The following is a 27422-nucleotide window of genomic DNA, read 5'->3' on the forward strand; positions in this document are numbered from 1 at the left end:
GAAACACACTGAGGTTTTTCAGGTCTAAAGAAATATGAGGACATGACGACTGAAATCATGGAGAGTCCATGTTTCTGATTTATAACTTCTCCTGCGTTTGTCAAAGAAAGCTGTAAACTCAAAACTGGTATATAATGATAAAACGTAGTAACCTGTTGTAAGGAAGAAGTGGATCTCTCACTCCCTTCTTGGTGTCCAGAAGGTTCAGTCAGGATCCCGTCACTTGGTATCTGCAACATAACAACATTACGGTGTCAAAATATTCAGCATTCTTCATTCTGACCAGTTAAGAAATGAATAAACATTATTTCTCATTGAACATTGCTCACAGGAGAGTTTGGGATTAATGTACCACACTATAGAAAGTTAACACTGTTCAGCTCTGTGGAACAGCAATACGGGGACATTCAGACACAACCTCTCCAGAGTTAGGTTAAGACAAAAGTCATGTCACCTGAAACACACTCAGGTTTTTCAGGTCTAAAGAAATATGAGGACATGACGACTGAAATCATGGAGAGGCCACGTTTCTGATTTATAACTTCTCCTGCGTTTGTCAAAGAAAGCTGTAAACTCAAAACTGGTATATAATGATAAGACGTAGTAACCTGTTGTAAGGATGAAGCGGATCTCTCACTCCCTTCTTGGTCTCCAGAAGGTTCAGTCAGGATCCCGTCACTTGGTATCTGCAACATAACAACATTACGGTGTCAAAATATTCAGCATTCTTCATTCTGACCAATTAAGAAATGAATAAACATTATTTCTCATTGAACATAGCTCACAGGAGAGTTTGGGATTAATATACCACACTGTAGAAAGTTAACACTGTTCAGCTCTGTGGAACAGCAATATGGGGACATTCAGACACAACCTCTCCAGAGTTAGGTTATGACAAAAGTCATGTCATCTGAAACACACTCAGGTTTTTCAGGTCTAAAGAAATATGAGGACATGACGACTGAAATCATGGAGAGGCCACGTTTCTGATTTATAACTTCTCCTGCGTTTGTCAAAGAAAGCTGTAAACTCAAAACTGGTATATAATGATAAGACGTAGTAACCTGTTGTAAGGATGAAGCGGATCTCTCACTCCCTTCTTGGTCTCCAGAAGGTTCAGTCAGGATCCCGTCACTTGGTATCTGCAACATAACAACATTACGGTGTCAAAATATTCAGCATTCTTCATTCTGACCAATTAAGAAATGAATAAACATTATTTCTCATTGAACATAGCTCACAGGAGAGTTTGGGATTAATATACCACACTGTAGAAAGTTAACACTGTTCAGTTCTGTGGAACAGCAATATGGGGACATTCGAACACAGGCTCTCCAGAGTTAGGTTAAGACAAAAGTCATGTCACCTGAAACACACTCAGGTTTTTCAGGTCTAAAGAAATATGAGGACATGACGACTGAAATCATGGAGAGGCCACGTTTCTGATTTATAACTTCTCCTGTGTTTGTCAAAGAAAGCTGTAAACTCAAAACTGGTATATAATGATAAGACGTAGTCACCTGTTGTAAGGATGAAGTGGATCTCTCACTCCCTTCTTGGTCTCCAGAAGGTTCAGTCAGGATACCAACATCTGGTGTCTGCAACATAGCAATATTACAGTATCAGAAATATTCTAAAAAGTATTCTTCAGTAACTGAAGAAGTATGAGGGCATGACTGAAATCATGAAAAGCAACATTATACCAACCATAGAGTGTCAGAAATATGTCGTAGTTATATGACTTTTGAATAAATTGAACTACTTTTTTCAGTGACCACATTCACAGCACAAGTACTGTGTAGTACAGTACTCTTTACAGCTCTGATAGCTAACAATTTCAGGACATCAGACACGACTGAGTTCAAATAATAAAGACAACACCCGAAACATACTCTTTCAGACTAAATCAATGTAATGACTGAAAAATGTGGAGTCCATGTTCCTGTCTTTGAATTTCTGTTGACGTCAAATAATCCTCTAAAACAGACACTTGTGTTAACTTTTAAAAGGTAATAAACTGTTGATGAAAATGATCTTTCACTCACCTATGAAATATAATGATTTACTTATTAGATCTGGTTGTCTACAGGTGTATATTCAGGCATTACTTACCAGTGCTCTCCATGCCCACTGAGAATCTCCATAGTCATAGGTTATTTCATTCCCTGCTTCGATATTTTCAATTGCAAACAAGCAAAGATGAGGTTTATCCTGGATTGTCAGCTTTTTCATTCTACAGTTTGGGCCTTTGTGAGCATCATTGACAAGTCGACCTAATGAACCATCTTCATGGGAGGAATCAATGCTGAAATTGAACAATGAAACATGAAATGTTTTTCCAGTAAAACTACAATGTTGTACAGAACCACATGATGTTTTTCTAGATCTTGACTTACCACCATGTGCTTCCTTTCCATTCAAAATCAAACAGGAAACAATTTTGCTTCTCTGTGTACTTTTTCTGTCTCTTGTCTCGTTCATAACTTGAGATTAACTCTCCACGGTACTCAACCACAAATAACCCCTTTTCGATTGGTTCACTTGTAAATACACCACGTCCTAGGACACGAAAAGTTGACACTTAAATGTTGATTAATACAATCCAAATCAGGCTTACACAATGCAGTTAATCAGATATTCACAAATACATGCAGACCAAAAAATAAAAATTTAAAGAGGGGAAAAAACATGTTTAGTGGTACGATAACAAAATAATTCCATGTAAAACTAAAAACAATTATCAGAATCGCTGATAATTTTCTTTAGCAATTTGTATCAGCACAAAATAATAATGTGGCTCCTTACATCAGAGTTGTTTACATTGCTTGCCTTCAATTGAACAGAATGTATGGAATAGCAAAGAAAAATACCAGCGGTTTGACCGACAGTTTGACTAAAGTGATCATCATAAGTCAAGTGAAGTACCATTTTTCCTCAATGGATAACATTCGAAACCTAATTTCAGTTCCTATACTATTCCACTCCAAACTGCATTATATGGTTGAGGGAGAGAAAGAGAAGAGCAATAAGGTCAAAAAAAAGTATGGGCAGCAATGTTGGTAATGCATTACCACCATAGTTTTTATTTTGGTCACAGGCAACCTAATGCGGCTGCACAGTGTGCGACTGGTTGGCACGTCCGCCTCACAGTGCCTTCTTGTGTGGAGTTCTCCCCATGGCTGCATGGGTTTTCTCCGACTACTTTGGTTTCCTCCCACATTCCAAAAACATGCAACATAGTAGGTTCACTGAACTCACTAAATTGTCCCTCGGTGTGATTGTGAGGGTGAATGGTGGTTTGTCTGTGTGTCCTGTGATTGGCTGGCACCCAGTTCAAGTTGTACCCTGCCTACTGTCCGAAGACAGCTGGGATCGGCTGCAGCACAGCCAGGCCCGTATTAGTATAAATGGGTTAGAAAATGGTTGGATGGGATGTTTTTTTTAATCCGATTAACTGTGCGTTTCTATTTTTGTTATTTTCTCTTTGTAAATACAAATGCAACTCTAACAATTGTGGGAGGGAAAGGATTCATCTAATTTCTTTGTAAGCTGTCCTGGCGTTTCACACCTCCGATCTCCAATCAGAAATCCCACTGAGCAATATACACCACTGCACATAGAAAAGATACATTATGATTAAAATAAAAATTAAGCAATCAACAATAATAGTCATAATGATAATGACATACATAATTCCTGTGACCATTCTTTCAGTTTTAAACTAAGTAGAGACCTTTGATGGGCAGTACAAATTGCTGATAAAAATGTGGATTTGTCAAACAGCTACCACAGCCTTCTTCAATCAGGTGAAATAGGCATTGTGAAGGAAGTTTGAAGGCATCTAATTTTCCTCGACTATTACAGATAGTATGCGTTTTTTATGAATTGTGATATTTGTTGAAGCACAATATTTTAACAGAAGCCGAATAATTTCTATTTCTATTTTTTCATTTCAAGATATTCCTAGTTCTACATGGCAATACAATATTCTCAAGAATTGAATGATAATGGCTGCTAAACATTCTCTTAAAAAGTACTTCAATTATTTTTGCTCCAATATGATCAATGGCATAAAAAAAAACATGCTGTTGTTTATTGTGATATTTTTGGGGTAAATACAATGTGCGAATAAAATCTGTCACTGTGACAGGCTTTGGTTGCAGCTCTTGTCATGTGCGTGTGGTAGCCATAAGAATTAGATAGCAGGTAGATTGATAGCATACCTTTATAATCATTGATCCACTGGGCTTTCAAACAAGGCTTGTCGACTCCAGATAAAATAAAATGAGCAGCCTCAGATTCAGGGCTCAGTCTGGCTCTTCTTTGTGACATTATCACCACCAGTAAACATCTACAATGGAAAGTGAGAAGAAGTCAGCCAGACAAGCAAGCACAATACAATGGCAGCACTTATTTTGGCTCAGAAAGTACTGAGCCAAAGGAATATTATTTTCTTCCTCAAATATACAAAAATTCATTTCATTAAACATTTGCTGGTCAGATTAATAGATTCGGGCAAACCATTTGTCAGGCAGATAACAATGTAAAATTAAAATAGAGTAACACAATATTGTCTTGACCAAATGTACCAACAAAGCTGAATTCTGCTATAATTTCATTGCAAACGTTTGTTTGTTTTTTCATTGAAACGGTGTACAATTGAATCAACACAAGAATAAACAGTGTAAATACACCAGACTTAGCATAAAGGCTAGAAGTGCATGGCCCACTTTCATTAGGCTACCTGTACTAACTAATTTCAATTAACTGCAATCAAATAAAACAAATACTGCACTGAAATAAACATTTGGCACCAAAATCAAGTTCCACAGACTGTGTTGTCAAAGATTTAGAAAGGTTTTCTAGAACCTTGCCTGCAGGACATGTCCACATTACTTTTACTGGAAGCTTATTAGCATGCTAACGATCTAGCTAGCTAGCTAGCTAGCTGTCTAATTGAATGACATTACCTTTGGTGGGCACTGTTAAACACGGTTATATTGAACAAAGTCTATGTTACAGTAAGATAAACGAAAAGGAATTGCTTACCAGGTGGTCATCCACGCGTGGTCGTGTTTGTTTCAGAGAGTTTAATAGATATCTGGCTGTAGGATTGTCTGGCTGCTTCACATGTTGGGTTTTGCGTGACTGCTAATTGAAGTGACTTACCAGGACGAGGGCGGGGAAAATGTGTGAGTCAGTCCGAAAAAGATGACATATGAGGTCCTGCACAATGACGTCACTGAAAGTGTGTTAAAAGTGTGTTAAGGTACCGAAGTTGGCCACTAGTTTTCCAAATGAAAAGTGAGTCGAAAGTTAAACACACTTAAACACACAATTTCTGAAAATTGTGCTCTTTCAGGACATCACTTATTTTTGGTGTGGGAGTATCCTCGTGAGCTCTAGAGTAGTGTAGACTGCGTGGAAATATGAGGACGCGAAAAATGTCCTCATTTTTCCACAGGTCCTCATTGTGAAGGTGTGTTATCATAAAATTGTCCTGAGATGTCATGAATACAAACACACACACACACACACACACACACACACACACACACACACACACACACACACACACACACACACACACAAAATAAATGTTTATGGTTTCAATGTGGGATACACACACATATATATATCTGCGATTGGCTGGCAACTGATTCAGGGTGTCCCCCGCCTACTGCCCGAAGATGGCTGGGATAGGCTCCAGCACCCCCCGCGACCCTAGTGAGGATCAAGCGGTTCGGAAAATGGATGGATGGATATATATATATATATATATAAGCGATATATATATATATATATATATATATATATATATATATATATATATATATATCGCTTATCGCTTCACACTGGAAGAATGTTGTTTTGTTTTTGTTTATATACAGTCCAGTTTGTTGTTCAGAAGAACACCTAGGTACTTGTAGGAGGTCACCCTCTCTATGTCCATACCCTGGATGTTCATCGGTGCTGGTGAGGACTGTTTCCTGCAGAAATCCACAACCAACTCCTTAGTTTTCCTGGGGTTGATATATATATATATGTATATATATAAACAAAAACAAAACAACATTCTTCCAGTGTGAAGCGATAAGTGCCCCAAGCAGCAACAAATATTCAAGAATATGCAACATATGTTGAATGAGGAGCCTCTGATGAATCTGTCTGCTTTTTAAGATTAGCATAAGGCAAAATTAAAATGTAAACAGTGGCCTCTGTTGAGAGACTGCCATTCTCATGTTCCTGTGTGGTTTTGGGTTGTAGTTACAAACGTGTCCACCGGGGGCACTGCTGTCCTCTGGGGTGCCAGGATGGGGTGGTGGTGGTGACGATGAAGATGATGATGATGATGATGATGTATAGGGCACGCAGCACAAAGAGGAAATTGTTGGCAATCAAGAGTGTTTTTATGTTGTGGAAAAGACGCCCCGCTACCCCATTTGCTGCAGTTTGCAGTTCAGGATTGTGTTAAGAGAAAATGCAGGCAGAGAAGTGGGGTATCATTTTGTCAAGGGCATAGAGGTAAAGGTGAGCAGGGAGAAAGGCTGATGGAGTGGGGGCTACAATGGGTGTGGGTGGCAACAGCTGAGTACCCCCCACCAACCCAAACCAATCCTGCCTGTGTCTGCATAACCACAACAACCACAGCATGTCTGAGCACCTCTTCAGCCTTTCAGCCATCAATCACTAACTTAACCCCCCTCCGCCCCCACTTTGCAGACACTGCCCACCTAATCCTCAAAGTATTTTCAAGAGCGAGTGGGAGAGGGAGAGGGAGAGCACCTGGGGGTGATGTCCCAGTGCGGTGGAATCCAAGAACACACCCTCCTAGGAAAACATTCATGCACACATGCAAACACATGAGCGGAGGCACCCTTCTTTCCCACTCTCTCCCCTGGACTCACACAGCACGTCTTTCATCCAAAAACTAAAGGCTACCACCCCCCCCCCCCCCCCCCCCGCCCCCCGACCCCCGTTGATGCTGAGTGAAATCCCAGCGCACTGATAGATGGAGTCATTTTGGTGTTTCACAGTAGCATCAGGCAAAAACAAGCATCAAAGCACAAGCAAGCTCAAGCAAGTAAATGCTGGGGAGGTTCCAACGTGTCAGCTTGTGCTTCTACATCCAAGCCGCATGGCGGGACCCTCATTCAGAAAGGTAAAGGAGTATAGACGAAGATCTCCAGCCGTGCTTAGATAAGGCCAGGGTCAAAGTTTAAGTCGGGCTCACTGTCACAATTAGCTTCTGTATCTATTTTTTGCAGTTTTTATTCCACCTCAAAGTGAGCTGCGGTCTGTTTGGAGCAATTATTATGATACGTTCATTATTTTCATCGTGCTACTTGTCCATAGGGTCGCATGTTATCTGAAGGCAATCGTCGGTAGGGCGTGTACCTGGACTTTTGTTTGCCAAAATATTCAAACCAGCTCTCGGTGTAAGGCGTGGCATTTGGACAAAACTAAAAACTCCAAATGCACACAAATACACTGCAGTTGAATGTCAAATCCATCCTTCTGTTTTCTATAGCCAGCGCTTGTCCGAGTTTGGGTCACGGGTGAGCTTGAGCCTATCCTGGGTGACACTTGGGCGAGAGGAGGGGTACAACTGGACTGGTTGCAGCCAATTGCGGGGCACGCGTAGACGAACAACCGTTCACACTCACATTCACGCTTGAAGACACTCCCTAACGTGCACGTTATTGGATTGTGGCACAAAGTCGGGATAGCTAGAGAAAATCCCCACAAGTAAGGGAGAACATGCACACACAGACAGGTGGGAGAAGAGATTTGAACGTCAAACCTCAGAACTGCATGGCGGTTGCATAAACCACTCACTCACCGTGGATCTTTTATTCGCTATCATTGTTATTATGAGCCGACTTGTGCCGCAATAACAAAGAGGCTCTAATTACTGTTCGAAAACAATTCCCAACAAGTGAGGGTTGTGGAACAAACGTAATTCATGGGTTTCCCCAGTAAATTCAAAAGAATAAATCAGAGTCCATCATAAGATGAGATGGGATCTAATTTAGTTATAAGATTGGGATGAAGATTTTAGACTTCGGAAGAATGGAGTTGTGATATAAAGTTGTGACATAACAAGCATAAATGTACTTGCGGGAAGACAAGGACTGTATTCACCAACAATGTCATGATGTCACCAAGTCGATGGATGACATTTCTCAAGTGAGAAACTGTGACAGTTGCCTATGTCAAGTTTGACATTTATTTCTTAAAATAGCAGCTTTATTCTGTTAAAATAATACCACGTAGAAACCGAGTTTTGCTTTTCTTTTTATTGATCCTTCCTGGACCTGGAAATATAAATGAACATGAACAAAGTGACTCGACTAATGGCGCTGTCATTGCTTGCTCAATGTTCACGTTGGGAACAGAAGGCCTCGCTTAGGACATTCCCCAGACCCTGTTTTTCTTCTCCTTCCACTTCTTCACCAGGAATCGCATTCCCTAGCCTACTCATTGGGGTCAGGAGCATCTGTGGCCCAGACTGAGAAAATACCTTGAACGAAAAGGGAGCAGAGCTGCACATATTTGCGCGTGAGGCATTGCTCATAGCTTCATAGCTCAGCGTATAATTGCCCAGGTGACACCTTCTATACTGCGATTGGCTGGCAACTGGTTCAGGGTGTCCCCCGCCTGCTGCCCGAAGACGGCAGGGATAGGCTCCAGCACACCCCGCGACCCTAGTGAGGATTAAGCGGTTCGGAAAATGGATGGATGGATGGACACCTTCTATTGTTGAGCGCCGTGCCAACCGGTTGGAGCATCTCATGCCACCGTGCTCCTTTGGCACCAGTCTGCCTTTGGCAATTCCTGTTTTGCTCAGAGGTGGCAAGCGACGGCAGAGGGGTGGGATGTCACGACTGGTCAACGTTTGCGCACGCATCATTTTGGCATCATTTTGTAATGAATATGCCAGAGACAGCAAAATGGTGCCGCACGTCACGGGGGGGGGGGGGGGGGTCGTTCAAATGTGCTTAATAGCCGGGAAAGGAGTTTGTTCAACCATGAGAGGAGTCTCTTGTCAGTGAGCTGTTGCGGAGGCCAGTATCAGTTGATCCCTGTCATTATGAGAGTCCTTCAAACAAACAGTTGGAAGCCCATTAAGGCCACTTACTATGAGATAACATCGCCACTGAGCCAGTGAAACACCTCTCTAAGCTTGTGCCAATCGGGACCGGAGCCCTGGCCTCCAAGTCAGCCACAGGGATGTTTTGAAAAGCTGCTCGGTCATTTCCTTCAGCCCACATGGCCAAGACCCGATTCAGAAGTCTCCGGTTGACTGTTCAAAGCCTCACGTCAAGTTATAGGTCTGCTGACATGACCTGAAATGTGAGAGAGGCTCGGATGTGATGACTGGAACCCAACGGGATGAAATTAAAAGGATCGTCGTCATGGAATGGAATGAATGGCTTGTTGGAATTTGACTGCCTCGCAGGTGCCTCTTGTGGAGATGTGAGGAACAGCTGTACTGGACTAAGTTAGGTTTTAATAGATGTCAAATTTGGATTGGAAAAGCTCACACCCACACAGATGCATGGCATTAACGTAATAGCTGCCGGGCATGAAGAACATACTTGCACCTACACAATCTACAGTCAGAACGGCTGTGAAAAGGAAAAGTGACATAATTCCAAACACTCCTTTCATTCCTCGGAAACAAACATCCAGAGTTCTTATTAACATATGGAGCTCTTTATATTGAAGCGATTGTTTTAGGAAATGTGGTTGGGCAGTTTTTAAAAGTGCATATTGGCATTGTGGCAAAAGACAGCACGGAGGGACGCCAAATATCCGAATGAAGTCTCCTCTGATGGGGAGGCGGTCAGCAGAGCACAAACACAAGCATCTCCTAAGCGCTTGATTTGTTTGAATAAAGATTGAGATGCCCTGCCCGAGGTAGCTGTCAAGAACATCAATGTTGATTTGCATGGGAGCACATACTTGTAACGAGAAACATTTAGCCGTGGATGAGCATATTAGCTCAATGTGACTACTGTACCTCTGACTTCCCTCACAAGGCAGGATGACCCAACACCCTGTGTGATCTTCCTGTCACCACACCTTTTTGACACAAAACTGCTGCAGGATACACCATCAGCCTCTGAGTACAGATGGCCTGATTGATGCCATTTACTGATATATTTGCTGTATTGGGAGTAAGTGCAGTGACCTGAGCCCAAGGTCGAAAATTGCCTTCCTTGAGAATTCCACAACTTGAAGAAAACTATGACGATAGTGTTCATACTCACCAGCCACCACTCGCTACACATGGACAATGTTAAGCCATGCATATACTGGTTGTTTACAAAAACTTGCCTTTACAAATCTGGTCCTATTTACTTTCGTCTTAACCAATTTTGGGCATAGATTTCTGACCAGCAGCGACAAGAGGTAACAAAATGGCGCAGGTATAAACCAAATGTAAATCGGCAATATATTTAAGTAAGTTTGACCTTGATTCACCATCTGTGCGAGCACTGAAAGTCATGACTTTGTGCTAATTGAGGCACAACCATTTCCATGTTATGAAGGCCGAAACCTCATCAGAAATAAAAGAGCCATCTGGCTCCTGTCATCATTGCTCTGGTGGCAATGATCTACATAGCGAATTAGCCATGCTAGCCCTGGTCCATTTTTGTGCTCTTGTGCTGGTGACAGCTTGTGTAGCACTGCTTGTCCTTGATCTATCAGTGAAGCTGCAGCCGCCTCGCCTTTCATAAACAATTCGACATCGTACGACATCCCCGCTTTCATCTCCCCAGGCCGCCACCAGTGGTCGGATGACAGCTCACTGAGGCTCCTTTTCAGAAAGAAATTCCCCTCACGTTGCTCTTTTTTGGTTTGAACCGATGCTGGTCATGATTCACCAAATAAAGCAGGATTGGACAGAAAGATCCTCTTTGTTTTCCTGACAATTTAAGCACCCAGGATTTTTATTTTTTTTTTGTGAAAATGGATAGTCCCTGCTAGATCTGCTTCTCCAATGATATCCACCTAAACCCTGGTGGCTTATGCATGCTCAAGTTCCCTCGCCCGTTTCTCTCTCCCCTCACTTTCTCTGTAGTCTTCCCCTTGGATTTCCTCGTGTTATTCCTTTTTTCAAGTTAGAGCCAAGCACCCTAAGTCCTGGAAACTTGCAGAAACTTTTTGAGCACTTATGCCTGCTTTGGAAGAGGAGAGAACAGTCGGCTCAGGTTGCTGCTTGAAGAAGAGGCTACAAATTGTGCTGCAGCCCAAACAAAATGAATTTTGTAGATAAAGAGGCTACTATGAAAACTAGGGTGGGGGGGGTCTACAGAAGGTGTGGGCGAGCACTGTGGTGCAAGCCTGCCCGTCCGTCCTACGTGAGAGAAAAAAAAATGGGGCGGGGGCGCCTAGCTGCTAAAACTTTAAGACTTTTTTTTTTCCATCCCACACAACACTAGTAGCAAAATGTCACAAGAGAGGAGCCACGGAGAGAGAAGAAGGCTGCTGAGAGATGTCCAGGGCTGATAAAGTTGTGAAAGGTAGCACTGCGTTAAGCCTTTTGGGGGCAAGCATGTGAACAGAGGTGACCAGAGCTGCCGCTGACACGCCCTCTCCTAACTCATGCATCTTTCTGCGCGTTTCCCTGCTCACTGACACATCACATTGCTGTCAGAGATATATTGAGCGAGAGTTAGATGGCTGAAAAAGATTACATGTTGCGTAAAAGCTGAACATGTGTAAAACTGGCTGCGGTTTGATGGATGTGACATGGAGGAACACTGGGATTGCGCAGCTTTCTCTGATCAGCTCAACAACACCTTGAAAAAGGGCAGAAACACACAGTCAAGCAACTTTGTTGAGAATATGTTTGGAATCCATGCGTGTAACTTGAATCTGGCTGCGAGGGCGCTCTTGACTGCCGTTGACTGTCGCTATCATCACGGCCAATCTGTTTCTGCATGTCCACACACTGCACACCTGCTAGCTTGAGTAGTGGAAAAGCGTTGCATTCCTCCTCTCGCAGAGGCAGCGTGCTACATTTTATTGCCTTACACACCACTGTGTTGTTGACTGTTTGAATGGAACCTCAATGATTGTATATGGAGGAAGTGGTAACAATGTGTTGCATACGTCATATCCCTAATTGGTGCTGCGGACAGTAGTTGAGCCTCATTTTCTTCGACTTCAAAACAGGTGTGTTCTTTCAGGCCACCGTCTCCCGTTGGCTTCTTCGTTGGTTGCATAGATGGCGAGGTGACGTGATTGTTACAAAATCATACCACAATCAGCAACTGTGAACAAAAGGTAGAATTTTCCCCAAACACAGAGACGTCACACCACTCGGGTTGGCAGCCGAGCCTGAAAATGAAACATTCCCCCAACCCGAAACAAAAGCGTAGAATTTTGTCTATCAAAACAAAGCAGGCAGTCAGGAAAAACTGGCTATGGGGAACTTGTTGAAATGGTGGGGGGGGGCAACAGAGAGCGATGGAGAGTCAAGTGAGCCAGAAAGTGAGGAACCAGGGCAAGATACGTTTTTTTGGGGGGGCAGTGGCCCAGGGGGGGTTTCTTCTCAAGTTCAATCTCTCTGGCCGGGGAAGGAAAGGGAGGAGGGCGGGGAGGCTGGGACAGGCCTAGGTCAGCAGCAGAATGTGTGAGTATGTGCAGATTAGATATCTAAACTCACTCCACAAAAGCCTCTCAAAACGCCGGCAGACTCTCGGCTCTCCGTGCGGTGAGCTCATAAGCGGACAACCTTGCTTTAGGCGTTTGTATTCTACTCTCAAACACAGTCTAGTGGTACAACCAGAAGAGAAGACTACGGCCAATTAATCTCCAAAAACAAGTTTCAAGATTCGGCCCTCTGTGCTGTGTTATAAATCGGTTGCGTTGCAGCTCATCGGTCCGAAGCGCAGTTCTGGCAAACTAACGTTGACATGACACTGAACATGTGAGCACCAGGGGATTCGCCTTATTTTCCAGGATGCTGTGATCTGAGCTGCAATATGAAAAAAGGAGACGAAAGATGTGTGTGAGAGCAGAGCTTTTGAATCCTAAATCTGTGACTCGTCATTGTAATTATTTAATCTGAAAGAGAGCAAAACCCAGTGTTGCACAGAGCATCAAAGGTAGAAACGTTTTGACAACAAATTGTCAGCCGAAGAATCGTTGTTAGATAACGCTTTGTTACCTAACCAATTGTTGCTGTCAGAAAGGTTCCTCTTTATGACCTGACAACTGTATGAGGAACCAAATTAAAAGACTGATGTTTACTGTTTGTTACAACAAAGAACGTGTGACCCCGCGCGTGTAAGTGTGTGTGTGTGTGTGTGTGTGTGTCGCGCGTCAACGCATGTGCACTCCTCTGCGTGACACTGACCCGACCTGGAAAAAGACCAGCGTTTTCTACAAGATAAAGTTTCAAGTCAATAAGCAGTTCAATTCAAATCAGTCAAGTGATGTGAGTGTGCCTTTTCTTTCATGAGACAGGAAAAGGAGTGAAGCGTTAAACTGAGGAGGAGGAAGAGGAGGGGGCAGAATGCGCTGTGTGTTTATGGAGAGCCTAGCCAGCAGCACAGATTGACAGGAAATTGTGTTTTTTTTTTGCCTGCTGGGCTGTACCACTTGTACTTATCTGTCAGGGGGAGATGAATGTGAAGAGCTCACAGACTGAAGCCATTGTATTATCATATATCTCCCATTCTATGAGACTGTTTGCTTTAGCACCGCCAGAGTCTATCTGTCTGCTGAGCAACAGTTGGGACGGGGCTTATTTATGGTCAGCCGCGCGCCCATTGATTTGCTTTTGACAAACGAGCCCCGCAAGGGCACGGCCGTGCGGTTTAAATGCCATTGTTTGAGCTAAATGGGCGGAAGTGAATGCGCAACATCTCCAAAATCAGTTCACCTGAGTGAGTCCATCACTTGTGCATCTAGGAGCAGGGTCAAGTGAACCTGTGAGGAGTGTGTCCAGCGCACGCGGCGCTTGCGTGTCAGCGCTATTTGTCTGTGTAAATGCGCTGCGGGGATTTGAGCAAGGCAACTCTCATTCATCACTGTTAAAACACTTCCAGAGAAAGAGCTACCCATTCTCTGAGGAGGGAGGGACTTGCCCTGGCATCTGGTTTCTGGGTTCAACCTCAGCACAGTGTTCTTTTCCCCCCACCTTTGCTCTCTCTTTCTTACACACTCGCGTACACGCCGTACTAGTGGCTGCAGTTTAATATGGTTATGATTAGAGACGGGGGCTCAGAGGAGGGAATGGAGGGGGCTCATATTTACTGCAGGGCGAACTGGGGGAGGTGCAATGAAGCCAGGACGGGGCCCAGGTTTGAATGAAGCGCGGCGGGTAGAATGGGTGGAGGAGGCTGTGTTTGGGGCTTGAAACCTGAGGCACAAAAGTGGCTGACAAAACAGCAAAAAAAGGAAAAAAGAATGGGAATAAAGTTTTGTCCTTTAACCAGATCAGCTTTTCCTCCCGTGCAGGCTCTGCTGGACCAGCCCCGATCCTCCTCCCCAGCCCTCCCCACCCTTTCTGGCATTCTAGCTCTCTCTCCTCCCCCCTCAGTGAGCGTCACGCAGAGGCAGTTGGTTCACTCCGCAGTGTCTGGGTCTGGCAGAGCTGCGAGAGGTTGTTATTTAGGTCTGTTACAGCAGACGGGGAGCAGCTCAGGAAGGACAGGCAGGGGGAGAGACTAGAGTCACGCTCAGCTCAGCCCACCCCAGCCCAGCCCATTGCCACTCAGTCAGCCAGGAACCAGATCTGCATTCCAGCTGAGAGCGGAAGAGGGGCTGGAACTCGAGGCGAAGGTAGACAAGCGAGGAACAGAGCGGCGGCATTTCCAGCTAGCTGTTGCTGCAGTTTGTTGCAGTCGCTGATGTCAGCAGCGCAGACGAGACTGAGCGATTGTACATAGATTTTTCCTGACTGGTGGTGGGGGGGGGGTGCCATGTTCGACTGCATGGAGGCATTGGGAATGGGCCCCCGCCAGCTCTATGATGTCACCAGCCGCGGCACATGCATGCTGCGGAAGGCGAGCCCCTTCTTCGCGGGGCTGGACCCCTTTGCTTGGACAGGCAGTGCCAGCGTTCAGTGTAAGTGGCATCCTGTCTGGCTTTCTCACATGACACAACATCTTGCTCTGTCTCTCTCAAACATGCACGCGCGCGCACGCACACACATACACACTCACACACACACACACACACACACACACACACACACACACACACACACACACACACACTTAGTCGCTGGCTTGTTTACCCCTCAAGGCTCACCCAAGGGGGCTGCTGTCAGGGGCTACCGAGCAACACAGGAAGAGACTGGGATTGGGACAGACAGTCTCCTCTCCTCCACTTCCCACACCCCTCAGCCCACAGCTGGTTTGAGCTGCTCAGCCATCTGAGAGAAACTCTGTGCTATGATATGATATGCTGTGTGTGTGTGTGTGTGTGTGTGTGTGTGTGAGTGTGAGTGTGTGTGTGCGTGTGTGTGTGTGTGTGTGTGTGTGCGTGTGTGTGTGTGTGTGAGTGCGTGCGAGTGTGTGCGTGTGTGCGCATGTGACTTTGCGTGCTTGCCTGGCCTGATTCCACATTTCATTATGTGAGCTTGACATCAGAAAGAAGGGTTCTCCTGTGGTTCTCATGAAATGTTAATGACAAATGGAGCCTGCTCAATATAACAGATGATAAAAGTTGAACGTAGGCTCCCGCAGCATCCAAAGGTCGAAGGTTTGTTTATGCTTTTGGATACTAGATGGATAATGATATTCCTCCCGAGTCTGACATGAAGCTATGAATTAATAAGTAGATTAATTATTTAACGGGAAAATGAATGAATAAATCAGAAATGCGGAATGCGCACGGGGAGTCCCCCCCCCCCCCCCCCCCCCCCCCCTCCGTCTCATCTCGCACCTCCAATTGGAACAACTGGCCTCACTGCCAGACAAAACAGCGGCCCGTTTTCACGCACTTCCAGGAGGCCACTGTTGCCGAGCACGGCAGGTTAGAAAAGGAGCGAGCATCCGTCTACGTCTGTGTGATATGGTGGGAGAAGTGTGAAGGAAACAAGACGCGAGATGTGACGGTGGAAACAAATCTTAAAAGATGGGACAGTCGGGTAAACACAATTGGCCTCTGATCATTTTTCATTTATTTCTGTTTGACCCTTCTGCTTTTTGTTCCTTTTCACTGCCTAGAGTTGTTGGGTTGTTGTATTGGGTCATCTATCTTCATTAATCGTGAAGACACCAGCGTTTCAGTGGCTGTCATGCACACTGGCTCAGCTTTAATGAAGACAGATGCCCTGTCAGTGGCGGCAGAGGCCAGGGAGGGGGGGTGGGGGGGGGACTCCAGCCAGCACGGCCCGCTCTGCTGAGTGAGGGGAGTCCTGATGATAACAAGATGAAATTTGTTTATTGAATCAATCAGGCATCTATAACCCCTCCTGCACTTCCCTCCTTTTAAACTCAGTCATTCTGGATTCCAGAGGTACATTTTTCTGTCGTGCTTTGTTCCAGAAAATCAAAGAGGTTAAAAAAAAATAAAGGAGTCCTGAGAAACTACCCCGAGGGAAAGGGAGTGGAGTCGAGCAGCGCTGAGCAAAGTGGAGGCTGCTGTGGTGTACTGTTTCAATCCCAATAACCTTTGTAAACACGGCTGCCTCTCTACACGAGGAGCCATAATGCCTCTCCTTGCCGAAGCAGTTGCTCCTCATTGTCCTCATCAGTGAGACTGATGAATTGATGTTTGAGACTGATATCTCATTAGACGCTCCAGCTGCACTGCGCAAAAACCTGCCTGGCTCGTCATACCGCACACCAAAATAATCACGTGGTTTGTAAAGAGTTGCACTGTTCATTCGCAGTCCAACACGAGTGTCGTTTAGCTCAAGGAATTGGGGGAAAAAAGTTCAATAAAGCACTTTATTTAAAAATGCTTTTTGTTTGAGGTGACACACAGTGTGCAAAGTGCCATGAAAACATTTATGCTCGCTAGATCTCGCAGCAGCATGAGTGCACACTATTGTGTTGGTGTTAAATCTATGGCGGTGATAAGTGTCACTACTGTTGGCTGTCAGCCCAGGAACAATCGGAGGATTTAAAAGTGTGTGGTCAGTTTTCCTGTTTTTTTGTTCAGCAGAGGGAGACCTCAATGTCAGAGGTTAGTCAGGGGCTGCGGCCTGGCCAATGTCACTTCTGCTCCATGTGTGGCGGCCTTCTCAGCTGCCTGAAAAGGGGAGCCTTTCAACCAGCTTGACTTGTATAATGCCCTTAAGTGCCACGGGGCTGCTGCTACATCTGAGCTGCCTTACACGTAAAGATAATGGACACTGATTTAGTCCTACGTCAATGAGAACTGAATTAGTCAACTGCCAGGGAAGCCATTTGAGGGAGCCCGAGCTGACCAATCGCCTCTCCGTCAATGTTCATTTGCTTAGAAGAATGAGGCAATTACGCCGAGCGGTTCTGCAGGGTCACCAGAAGGGGAAGTGTTTCTCTCCCACCAAGACAAATTCCTCAATCCCAGTTTTCCACAACATTTATTTGGTTCTCAAGCTTGACACTTGCTAGCGACGCGCTCAAGAAACTGATGGGACGGTAACATGTCCGTCAATGTACTGTATGTGCCATTGTACAAACACACTCACACACACACACACACACACACACACACTTCATTATTTTCCCTGATTGTGCCACTCCGACCCAAGGTGATTGAAATGCCCGTAAGTTTCAACAGAATCGGCAGGAATTACTGTACTTCTGACCACCGCTGCATTCTGGCCTGATCCCCCCCGATGGAAGTCCACAGTTATTTCATTCTAATGACAAAAGATTCAATTAAAAGATTAGAATGCTTGGGGGGCCCCGGACGCAGGAAAGATAGTGCTATCTTTTCTGTGGCGGTGTCACTGGCTGGGGGTGTATGTAAGGGGGAGAGCATGCAGGAGACTTGAGCTACAAAGCTCGCGCTTCTAATGACTACTTGTCCGTGCTGCTATATACAAAAACCCTGTTGATCCCTTCACGATAATGTCAAATGAATGTGCTAAAGTTAAAAGGGTTAAGTATTCAGCTGCTCGAAGGTCACTGGGTGGCAATGGATATGAGAGAGAGGCGGACCCTCACTTGTTTCAGCAAACTATTATGCTCCAACAAAGCCCACACGCTATGTCAACCAGAGCATTCGCACAACTTCAGTCTCATTCAGAGTGACATGTTCCAAGGCCCGATCCCTCATTATTCTGTAATTTGACACCCCACTGGCTTGGCGCCAGCGCAGATCTTATTTTGCGTGCTGTTGTTTTGACTGTGTACAGTACATAAATAGGTGTTTCTGATCAAACAGCCTCGAGCACAGAGATTTTATCCCCACCATTCCTGTAACATGTCTGCCATGTTACATCAAAATAGAAACCAAGGTCTACTGTAGACACATTCGGCAACCTTTTCATGAAGTTTCCTGAAGGAACAAAGTAGACGCCCTGTCCGTGGTTCTGCCTTACCAGCCTGTGAAAGCGCGATTGGATTGGCGTTTGCAGCGGTGGAAAATGGCAATCTTCCAATCTGTTGTCAGTTGAAGATCCACTTGTGTTGCTGTATCCCAGACAAATAAACAGCACTGCCTATAAATAAACAGATACCGTATTTCCGATTGCTCGTTGCTTTCTCCACAAGGCCTCTCTCATGTGCCATTCTGTTTCTAGACAAATGACAGGCGGCGATGCCGTGCTTGCGTGTGTGGAATCTATATGCGAACCCCTGTATGTCAATGACTGCAGTGCTTACGTGCCTGTTTGGGTACCCAAACTGCCGCGTCCAATCCAGAGAAAGTCCATGTGCCAGGCTGGATTCCACAACTCCGTGTTGGAATCTGGCGTGGCCGCTAATGGCAGTTTATAGCCCTCCTCAGCAGCGACACTTACACGGCTGTAAATAAAACTCCTCAACCACGCAGAGACTGAATATGTCTCAGTACCTTCCGGTCCATCTTATTAAAATCGCTTTGCGATATTTCACACCGAGCGCTTGCCTACAACCAAATAAATTGGGAGAATCCCATTCATCTGAAAAATCAGAGCCACAACATGAAAATGAGGAATCCACGACAACAGCGCTGCATGTCAGCGGAGTGCAAAATGTGGACTTTTGCATACTTGATACTTGGCTGCTGCTATTGTTGCTGTTTACTGAGAACAGATTCCCTCGCTCTTAGGCGTGGGCAATTGGCAGCCTTCTTGCGTGTGTGTGTGTGCGTGCGTGTGTGCACGAGTGTGCATTTGTGCGCACAACTCTAACGGCGAGCCCACAGCATTTTGATGGGTGTGTGCAGTGCAGATAGGAGCATGCGCATGTCACCTCGGAGTCATGTGTGAAGAGAGCAGCCCTGTTATCGCCGTGTTATTGACTGACAGCTTGGCTCCAGCGTTGCTAGGGGGTTGACTGTGATGGGAAGCCGAGGCCAAGACGGGCCTCTCAAGCCAGACGAGCCTGAGCCTTCTCCCTGTGTGACTGACCGGTGTTTGTGCAGCAGTGTTTGGGCAGGCGGCAACTTTTGTTGGGGTTCACGGATGGATGGTGAAGGAGCAAGCCGGCAGACCGATTCTGCAACCTCCTTTTTTTTTTTTTTTTGCCTTTGTGTATGTTTACATGGCGAGCGAGGGCGAAGGCGCTAACTATTTTTTAAATCCTTTGAATATGAATGGGAACCCTAAGGAGACACCGTTGTGTGTTTCTGCTCAAAGCCGGAAACATGTTCACATCTTACAGCAGCTCAGTCATCACATTTCTCCCTAACCTACTGCCATACCCTTGAACCAGCACCACACATTTTTTTGCCTCACTGTGAACTCTGCAAATAGCCTCGTGTACAGATGTGGAAATGTCCATGTTTATTTTAGTCTCTGGTTCTGTTCTCGTCCGATTTGTATTTATTTACTTTGGACACAGGGTTTTCCCTGCCACAGTGATTATATTTCCTTTCATTTCACTGCTGCTTTCTCAACGGCCGGTCCCGTTTGCGCATTTTGCGCATGGATGAACTCATTTAAGCCACTGGCCAACATCGATCCGAATCTCTCGGCAGAAGCTGACATGAACCAGTTGTCGGACTCTTCCGTGGAGCCCAGGAGCATATCTTACACAAGAAACACATTCCCATTATTCACACGCGGCACATTCAGGAGCAGGGTAAAGCGCTCTCTGGCTACAGACGCCTTATCTTTACTGTAGTCCTGGTGTCTGTAGGCCAGGATGTGTCAACTCCAGCTCCAAAGTTTGAGCATGTATGCCAAAAAACACTCAGGGAAGAAGCCAGCTATACTGACAGACAGGAAGTCATCCAGCAAAGCAGTGAGGCGCTGCTGGGATGATTTATGCTTTCTTGAAAAATGCAGAAGGACTGCAAGGTACACTCTCATGGGCAAAGTTCTCAGAGCGTGTAGTGCTTTTTCTTGATACTTGGAGGTTGCTCTTGCACTAGCACCACACGGGCCCGTATCGACACTGAAAGACAGCACACTAAAGTGACTTATTCTCCACATGGCAAAATGCTTGACCATGACAGAAAAAGCAAAAAAGAAAAACAAAACATTTGCACTGAAGCTTGTTGGATCTAGCCAGAGAGGTACAATCTGTTGCCAGAAAACTCTTAATAGCAACAGCTTCTCAGAATAACTCACACAGTTGTCTATAAGCCCATTGGCACGTTTCAGGTAGGTTAGTGCCCGTTGCTTTAGTTTCAGACGTCACCACAGTGACGCTGATGGCATTTCATTTGGGCACCGGAAAGCCACAATCGCTTTTTGGTCGCTCGCTCACTCTCGTTTGTCATTCTTCCTCCCTAACTTGACTTAAAGTGATGCTTTCGAAGTTATGATGCTCAAAGTTGGATTGCTAGCTGCGCTATATTGGGACACAGCTAAGTGGACGCAGAAAAAGAGTGTTGCAGCCAAAGCAGCTTTGACATTCCAGCAAAGACTTTCTACTCAAGTTTGCTTGTGGGAATTTTTGGTGTTAGATGTTCCTTATATTGGACAAGGAGAGGGCCAGACTCCTAATCGTGAATTGAGGTTTGACTGCCATGTCATTGTCAGTCAACAGTAAGTGGCATAATGGCCGCTCCCTGAATTCTGCTGCTTAACTCATATTCCACAAACGCAATAGTCATCAGAACACCAGGTTTACACTTGTGGGGCTGCATAAAACATATGTTATTGTCAAGAACATTTGGGGGTTGACTTACCCGTTAAATGAGGAGGGGAGATGTTTTGGTTTTTTTCCTTTTGTGTGTCAGTTTTCTAATTGGGAGTTTTTGGACACAAAAGAACAATGCATGGAAACTTGCTTTTTTTGCCACATTAATCGGAAATCTTGGCGGCCGCTGCTAGAATTCTGATTGGAAGAAGCGCCTCTGCTTAAGCATAACTTGTGACTGCACACACAACAGCTGTCTATCGTACTTCTGTCCTGGTGCAGACTTGAATTTTATGTGGGGTTTTTTTGGGGGGGGGGGCACTGACAGCCCAGCGGTACTCTTTAAGTCTATCTCAAGTCGAATTGAGAGGACAAAACACAAACAGCACCACTATGGCAATGAGTTACACACAGCCAATAATGGTGAAATAGCGCAAGAGGCATGACCCAGATTCATTCTTGCTGAGATGGTTCTCTTAACGAAACTATTTATGGACGTAACTAGAAGCAGCTTTTTGACAAGTTTGTAAAAAGGGTAATTCGTAACTCGAGGATGCACTGTTTTTCTGCGAGCTTTTTTCCAGTCTTTAGATGGCTTCGTCTTCGTAAAACCTCAACACATGTCCATTCAGGTCGGAACAGAGCCCTGTGTTTTCCTACTTGAGGCTTACATTTGCTGATTTTGGTCTGTAGCGCTTCCCTAACGGGTGGGAGTGAGTACTACTGTTGTTGTTTACATTAACCTCCTCTCCCCTCACTTCCTCTGACAGAGCGAGGCTGCAGTCGTGGCTGTGCAACTTCTACTTTTGTAGCTTTCTATTGTTGTAGAGAGGAAGCAATAGCCATTGAATGAGTGCTGGAGACCTTGCCAGAGACAGACAGGTGAGAACTCTGCCTACAGATGGTGAGAGGAAGTCTGTAAGGACGAGAAACAACCCGAGGATCAAAGGCTGCGGGGTTCCCTCAATGACTCTTTTCTCTCCTTGTCCCGCCGGTCTGCTTCCTCGGCTCGCTGTCGGCTTCCTTGCCCGCCTGTCGCTCGTTCCTGTGTTCTTGACATGATCAATGGCCCAAGGCTGAGCCACGTTGCCAGGTTTGGGTTCACTCTCCAGTCACCGAAGTAAAGCTGTGCACCGCGCTCTTCTGGTGGGCAGATGAACAATCAGCTGGAGCTCACCACGGGGACGGGAGGCCGCATATTTTCCACACAACTGCACTTGGCTGTTTTCTTTCGCCTGCATTTACCATGAAAATCCAGTCTCAAAAATCCTTTGACGACATTGAGCACCATGTTCTCCCTCCCTGATCCTTATTTGTATCTTCTAATTTAAATGTCTCCTCGCTCAGGTTTTCTTCAAGGACATTTTCACAAACCCTTACATCGGGGACAGTCCGTTTGGCCTTTGAAGCCAACTTGTGTGTGTCTTTGACAAGCTTGTTGCCAAATGTTGGCTTGGCTGACTCCGTCAAGAAAATATCAAAAGGCTCTTTTATGAGGTGCTCTTAAGAAGCAAGAGTGTTTTGGGAGCACCGGCTGACCTCAAGGATAATTCCACTTTTTAAAATCGTTTGCGTCATCGCATAATTGCCAAAGTCCTTTTGAACTGACTGTGACAATATCAGTCGTCCACACAAATGTAACTTTGGCTACGATGCTATTAGACTCACGAAATGTGCCCTCAGCATATTTTTTCATCCTACCTGCTGCCCTTCTTCCTCTGCCTGTGTGCACTTTTATCAGGGGAGCGTGCGTGTTTGTATGCCATGACGTACTCAAAAGTTGAAATTTCCTCTGCAGCCACTGTGGCACCTGTGAGTAAACACTAAAATGTTTCACTAAATCTGTTCTCAGATTACATGTTTGCATCACGCGTTCGTTCACATGCCTGTCTCTCTCATTTCATGGCTTTCTGCTGATTCTAACAGATTGGTGTGAATTCCTGGATGGATGTGTGTGCGTGTGTGTTTTCCGACAACTGCTGGCCAGCTTAGAGTGTGTTTTTATCACTCAGGAGTACACCCAGCAGCCTCATACTTGTGGCTACCGATCTATTTGACACTTTCACAAATCAGCAAGTGAGGCGGAGCTTCTGTAGCCAGTGCGCATGTGTGCATGTGTGTGTGTGTGTGGGGGGGCAGGTAACGAGGTTTACAAATTGTCTACTGCTCAGTGTCACCTCCTGCTTGTCAATACGCACCTTCCTCCCTCCCGTTTTTTTTGACTGCAGCACTCCAGTGTATCAACCATTTCTTACGCTATTGTGGGCAGGTTACATTGTGTGTGCTCTTGTGTAAGTCACACAATGGACTCTTGATGGACTTTGTGCATGAAAGTTTGCAAGTGACTCAACGGAGTGCAACAGAGCTTGAGCGAAACTGCAGAATGATGTGAGCTGTGGGAAACGTAAGCGGTACACATAGAGAGCCACAAAAGCAGTGACGGAGATCCTCAGGAAAAACTGGTTCCAAAAAAGGGGAAGGAAATGAGTGTGTTGTATGCGGGACCTTGCAGCAGAGGCCTCAGAGGGATGGCAGGAAGACGTGGGTTGAAAGACAAAGAGGAAAGTGGCACTACGACAAGGGTGTGGTACTTTCTTTTCCTCTTTTTTTTTTTTTTTTAAACTCCCAGGTCTTGGTGCAGATCTGCTGCCGTGCCACCCTGTGTATCCTGAGGCAACGAGCCATGGGCACCCGCCAAGGTGCCAGCAAGTCCTCCAACCCACCTCGTGCTCAATCTGTTCCCCTTCTGCCTGCCCAGTCAAACAGCCCTCTTTGAACAGAGAGGCCTAACTTGTGCCCCGTTTTCACACGCCGCCTCCAAGCCTCGCACAACCTTTTACTGCTCAGCAAATTGAGTCAGGAACACGCAAGCTTTGCAGCCTGTTTAATCAAGGTAAAGATGGAGACAAAGGCCCCACAAACCCACGCTTGCCATCACACGAAGAGCAAAAACATGAACATAATGAGGCCATCACACACAGGGTATTTCAATAGGGAACAGCGGCGCGCACTGGTACACTGCTCGGAACAGTCTGCCCTTTACAAATCAAACACGGAGGCGGCTGTGAGCATGCCTTGCGCACATGATGGAACGAGAGGTGGAAAAGGACCGTGCCAATCACTCACACACCATATGGAACATTGTTCTCACGCCATACAGCAATGCGGGTTTGCCAGGGTTGATGCAATTATGGAGCAGCATCCCATCAAAGATTCCCTTCCACCCACGAGTCACGTACTGTTGACAAGCTCTGCAGGCCCATTGTGAAAGAGGACTTGTTACGCTGCCAGACTGTCATATGCTGCACAGTTAAAAGCAGGCTGTTGCAACACCAAGCACGAGCCGCATAGTCACGCCTTTGCTCACATACAGAAGAAACACTCCCAGTTCCAGTTAGCGAACAACAGGCGCCTTCAGTGTTACCAGAAAGTCCACACACACTCCTCTTCCTGCTCGCTGCCTTTTTGCCCTTGCTGTTATATATGCCTAACCCTAAGTAGATCAACTGACACGACCCAGAATTTAAAATAAATGACCTGTGTGAGGTCGCCTCCAGCTAAAATGCTATTTCTGTCAGTTAATATTCCCGCCCAATGAGGCTAATGATTCCGCTCATTGCCACCCAGTCTCGAGCACTTAAGTGCAGCAGAGTCCAGGTGGGTTGCTGTTTGTTCGTTTGTAGCCACTGATCACGTATCAGCATGTGTGTGTGTGTGTGCGCGCGCGTGTGTGTGTGCTTGCGTGTGTTAAGCCTGACCACTGCAGTTGGGCCACAATGGAAGAAAGGATTCTCAAGTTGATACCTGGCTGGAAACTAACAGTGGCGACTGATAAGTCAACTAGTCCACCTTCTTTCTTCTCTTGACCCCCCCCAGCCCGTCCCCTTCCACCCACCTGTCCTCTCTTCCTCTCATCTTCTCATCTCTTCCATCCATCATCAGCTGGCTTCTGCGGGCAGATTGTCATGCAAATGAGGCCCTAGGCATTGGGTGCGCTGATAAGGAGGCCCTCTCATTTCACAGGGCTTTGTTTTCTAAACAGTGATGAGCCGAGTTGAGGAGACCAACGCAAGGGGCTCACGAATGACTCCTCTTACACACTACGTTTACAGGCCATCAATATTCTGGTGGAGGCCAACATTCCGGTTTCTGAAACATTTGGGATACCCCATTTACAAGCGCGTGCCGACAGACTGACTCGCATGTACACGGCAATTGGAATGCCCCGATTTGAATGGTGATGCACGGACACATGACGTCATTTCTGCTTCTTACACACTATATTCATGTCCTTTACTACACTAATGGGCATCTTTTTCCCCCTCCCTCGAAAAGTGTGCTTCTGTACGACGCCTGAATTTCACCATGTTTGTGTGTGTCTACTTGAGTATTTCCGGTAGTTTTTGCGGCCAGACGTCGCGCATACAAGTACTTCCTGTACTCAAAAGACCAAGATTCCGGATAGAGCATGCGCAGAACACCAACCAATGTTTCGTTGCAAGGAGGTAACCGATCGTGGTGTATGACCAAATATTTGGTTTGGAAAAGGGGTAACTCAGGGGTTTTATTCAGGTTTTTGTGCACCTTTACGTGGCCTTTCAAAACCCAAATATTGCCCAAAAATGGGGGTTGAAAGCCTTATTGATTGCAAGTAAACGCAGTGAGTGTGGCGCCTTGTGTTAAGTGCCTGGGGGTGAACTGAGTGGAGCCAAGCGATTGAGGTCGGCAAAGTCCAAGAGTTGTGAATTTCCAAGGAGCCACCTTCAAACGTGTGGTGGTCACCTCCTAAAACGGCACTCTCCAGAATGCGCCCTTGAGCTCAATTTTGATGACGTCATCCACCGTGCGTTACGCCACATACGTACGGTTGGTTCTTTTTTGACGCTTGTCAGCACTTCTGCAGGAGCCTCATATGTTGCTTCTGCTATTATTTCCTAAACACAAAGGTTCAAGAAACATTGAGAAGTTTGCTGCTCCCTCCTCGAGCACCGCAAGCTTTTAAACATTTGCCTGTGAGCTTGCTGTGAAAAACAATGGAAAGCATGTTTTACCTCCAGCAAATAAAGCGGAAAGTGGATTCCAAGGCGTTCTATTGGAACAGTCAAATTATATGAAAAACAGATGTTGGAGCTGCAGCCGACATGAAGAAAAATGTCTGACATATTTCTGTTAGAGTCATCAATGAGCTCGCCGTTGGCTACCGTGCACACAAGTGGTCCGAATGGTCAGCTTGGTCTTGAACAAGACTTTCCTTCACTGTGTGACCCCCCTCCTGCACCCTTCACCCCTTTCTCTCGTCCCAATCAAGTTCCTCCATTTATGTCCCTCTTTCTTCCTTTTGAAGTCTTCCCTCCCTTGTAAAAAGCCAAACTGGTGGTTTTCGCTGCAGCCTTGGGTGTGAGAGAGGGGAAGAAAGGGGTGGGGTTTGTAGGTTAAGTTTAGGCTGGCCCTCTGTGCTTTCCATTGAGGGCACTGGGGGGAGGTGGGTGTAGTAAAAGTTCGAATTTTAGGGCCTCCCAGTTTTTATTTTATGATTGGCTGTTTTTTTAACGGGCAGGGAGCTACAGCTGGTGTGAGTGTGAATAGCTGCCCAAGGTGACCGAGTCCCAATAAAGTGAAGGCCAGCCTGGCCGGGGCCTCCAGCCAGGCTATGGGACCTCCTTTATAGGCCGCCTTACGAGCCCAGGCCTCCATTAAAACCTGGCAGGGCTGCACTGAGGAATTTAGGGCCAGGAAACAAGAGAAAAATAGGGTTGGTGTGTCAGGAGGTGGCGGGATACCAAGTTGAAGGGGGGTGTTGAAGTTGAAGGGTGACTAATGGGGAAAGTTGAAAGAGACACATGTGCGTGAAGAGGGCCTGGTGCTGTGTGTACGCTCGTGCATGTTGGCGGGCAATTTAAGATGTATGTATCAGCCCTGTATCTGTCCCACTCACTGGGAGAAAATACTCAAGTTTAAGGTAGCGTAACAATTGCAGTATGTGACTGGAGGTCACATTACCAACCTCAAAATTGTGGTGCTGGTGTCACATTTAGTGCACATGATGTATGTGTGTGTGTGTGTGTGTGTGTGTGTGTGTGTGTGTGTGTGTGTGTGTGTGTGTGTGTGTGTGCGTGTGTGTGTGTGTTTGTCCTCATGGGCCAATGTCAGTGTGTGGAATGATGAGCAGCCAGTTTTGACTCACTCAGTCACCTAGCCTTATCTGAAGATCCGTCAGTCAACGTAAAA

The 27422-nt window shown here is 45.8% G+C and overlaps 1 protein-coding gene and 1 long non-coding RNA gene across 3 annotated transcripts in view; one reads left to right on the forward strand and one right to left on the reverse strand.

The window, feature by feature from the left end:
- The window catches only part of rarga (retinoic acid receptor gamma a), a 63686-nt gene that overhangs the window by 24819 nt on the left and 11445 nt on the right, over nt 1–27422 (forward strand). Inside the window, exon 1 of one of the 2 annotated variants that reach the window (XM_086122045.1) lies at nt 14590–15090. The exons of the other annotated variant lie outside the window; for it this stretch is intronic. Within the exon in view, the coding sequence (XP_085978171.1) occupies nt 14946–15090 (145 nt within the window). The 5' untranslated portion in view covers nt 14590–14945. Of the gene's footprint in view, nt 1–14589; nt 15091–27422 lie in introns of those variants that run through there. 2 annotated transcript variants of the gene reach the window in all.
- Nucleotides 1120–5137, reverse strand: LOC147211109 (uncharacterized). Its single transcript, XR_015102048.1, has 5 exons — nt 4224–5137; nt 2397–2559; nt 2113–2305; nt 1521–1598; nt 1120–1142 (listed from the first exon to the last, which is right to left on the reverse strand). It is a non-coding gene; the product is annotated as an uncharacterized LOC147211109 (long non-coding RNA).

The sequence above is a fragment of the Hippocampus guttulatus genome, chromosome 1, assembly GCF_054856545.1.
Source record: "Hippocampus guttulatus isolate MCC_2025c chromosome 1, RoL_Hgut_1.0, whole genome shotgun sequence".
In the NCBI taxonomy this organism is placed as follows: domain Eukaryota; kingdom Metazoa; phylum Chordata; class Actinopteri; order Syngnathiformes; family Syngnathidae; genus Hippocampus; species Hippocampus guttulatus.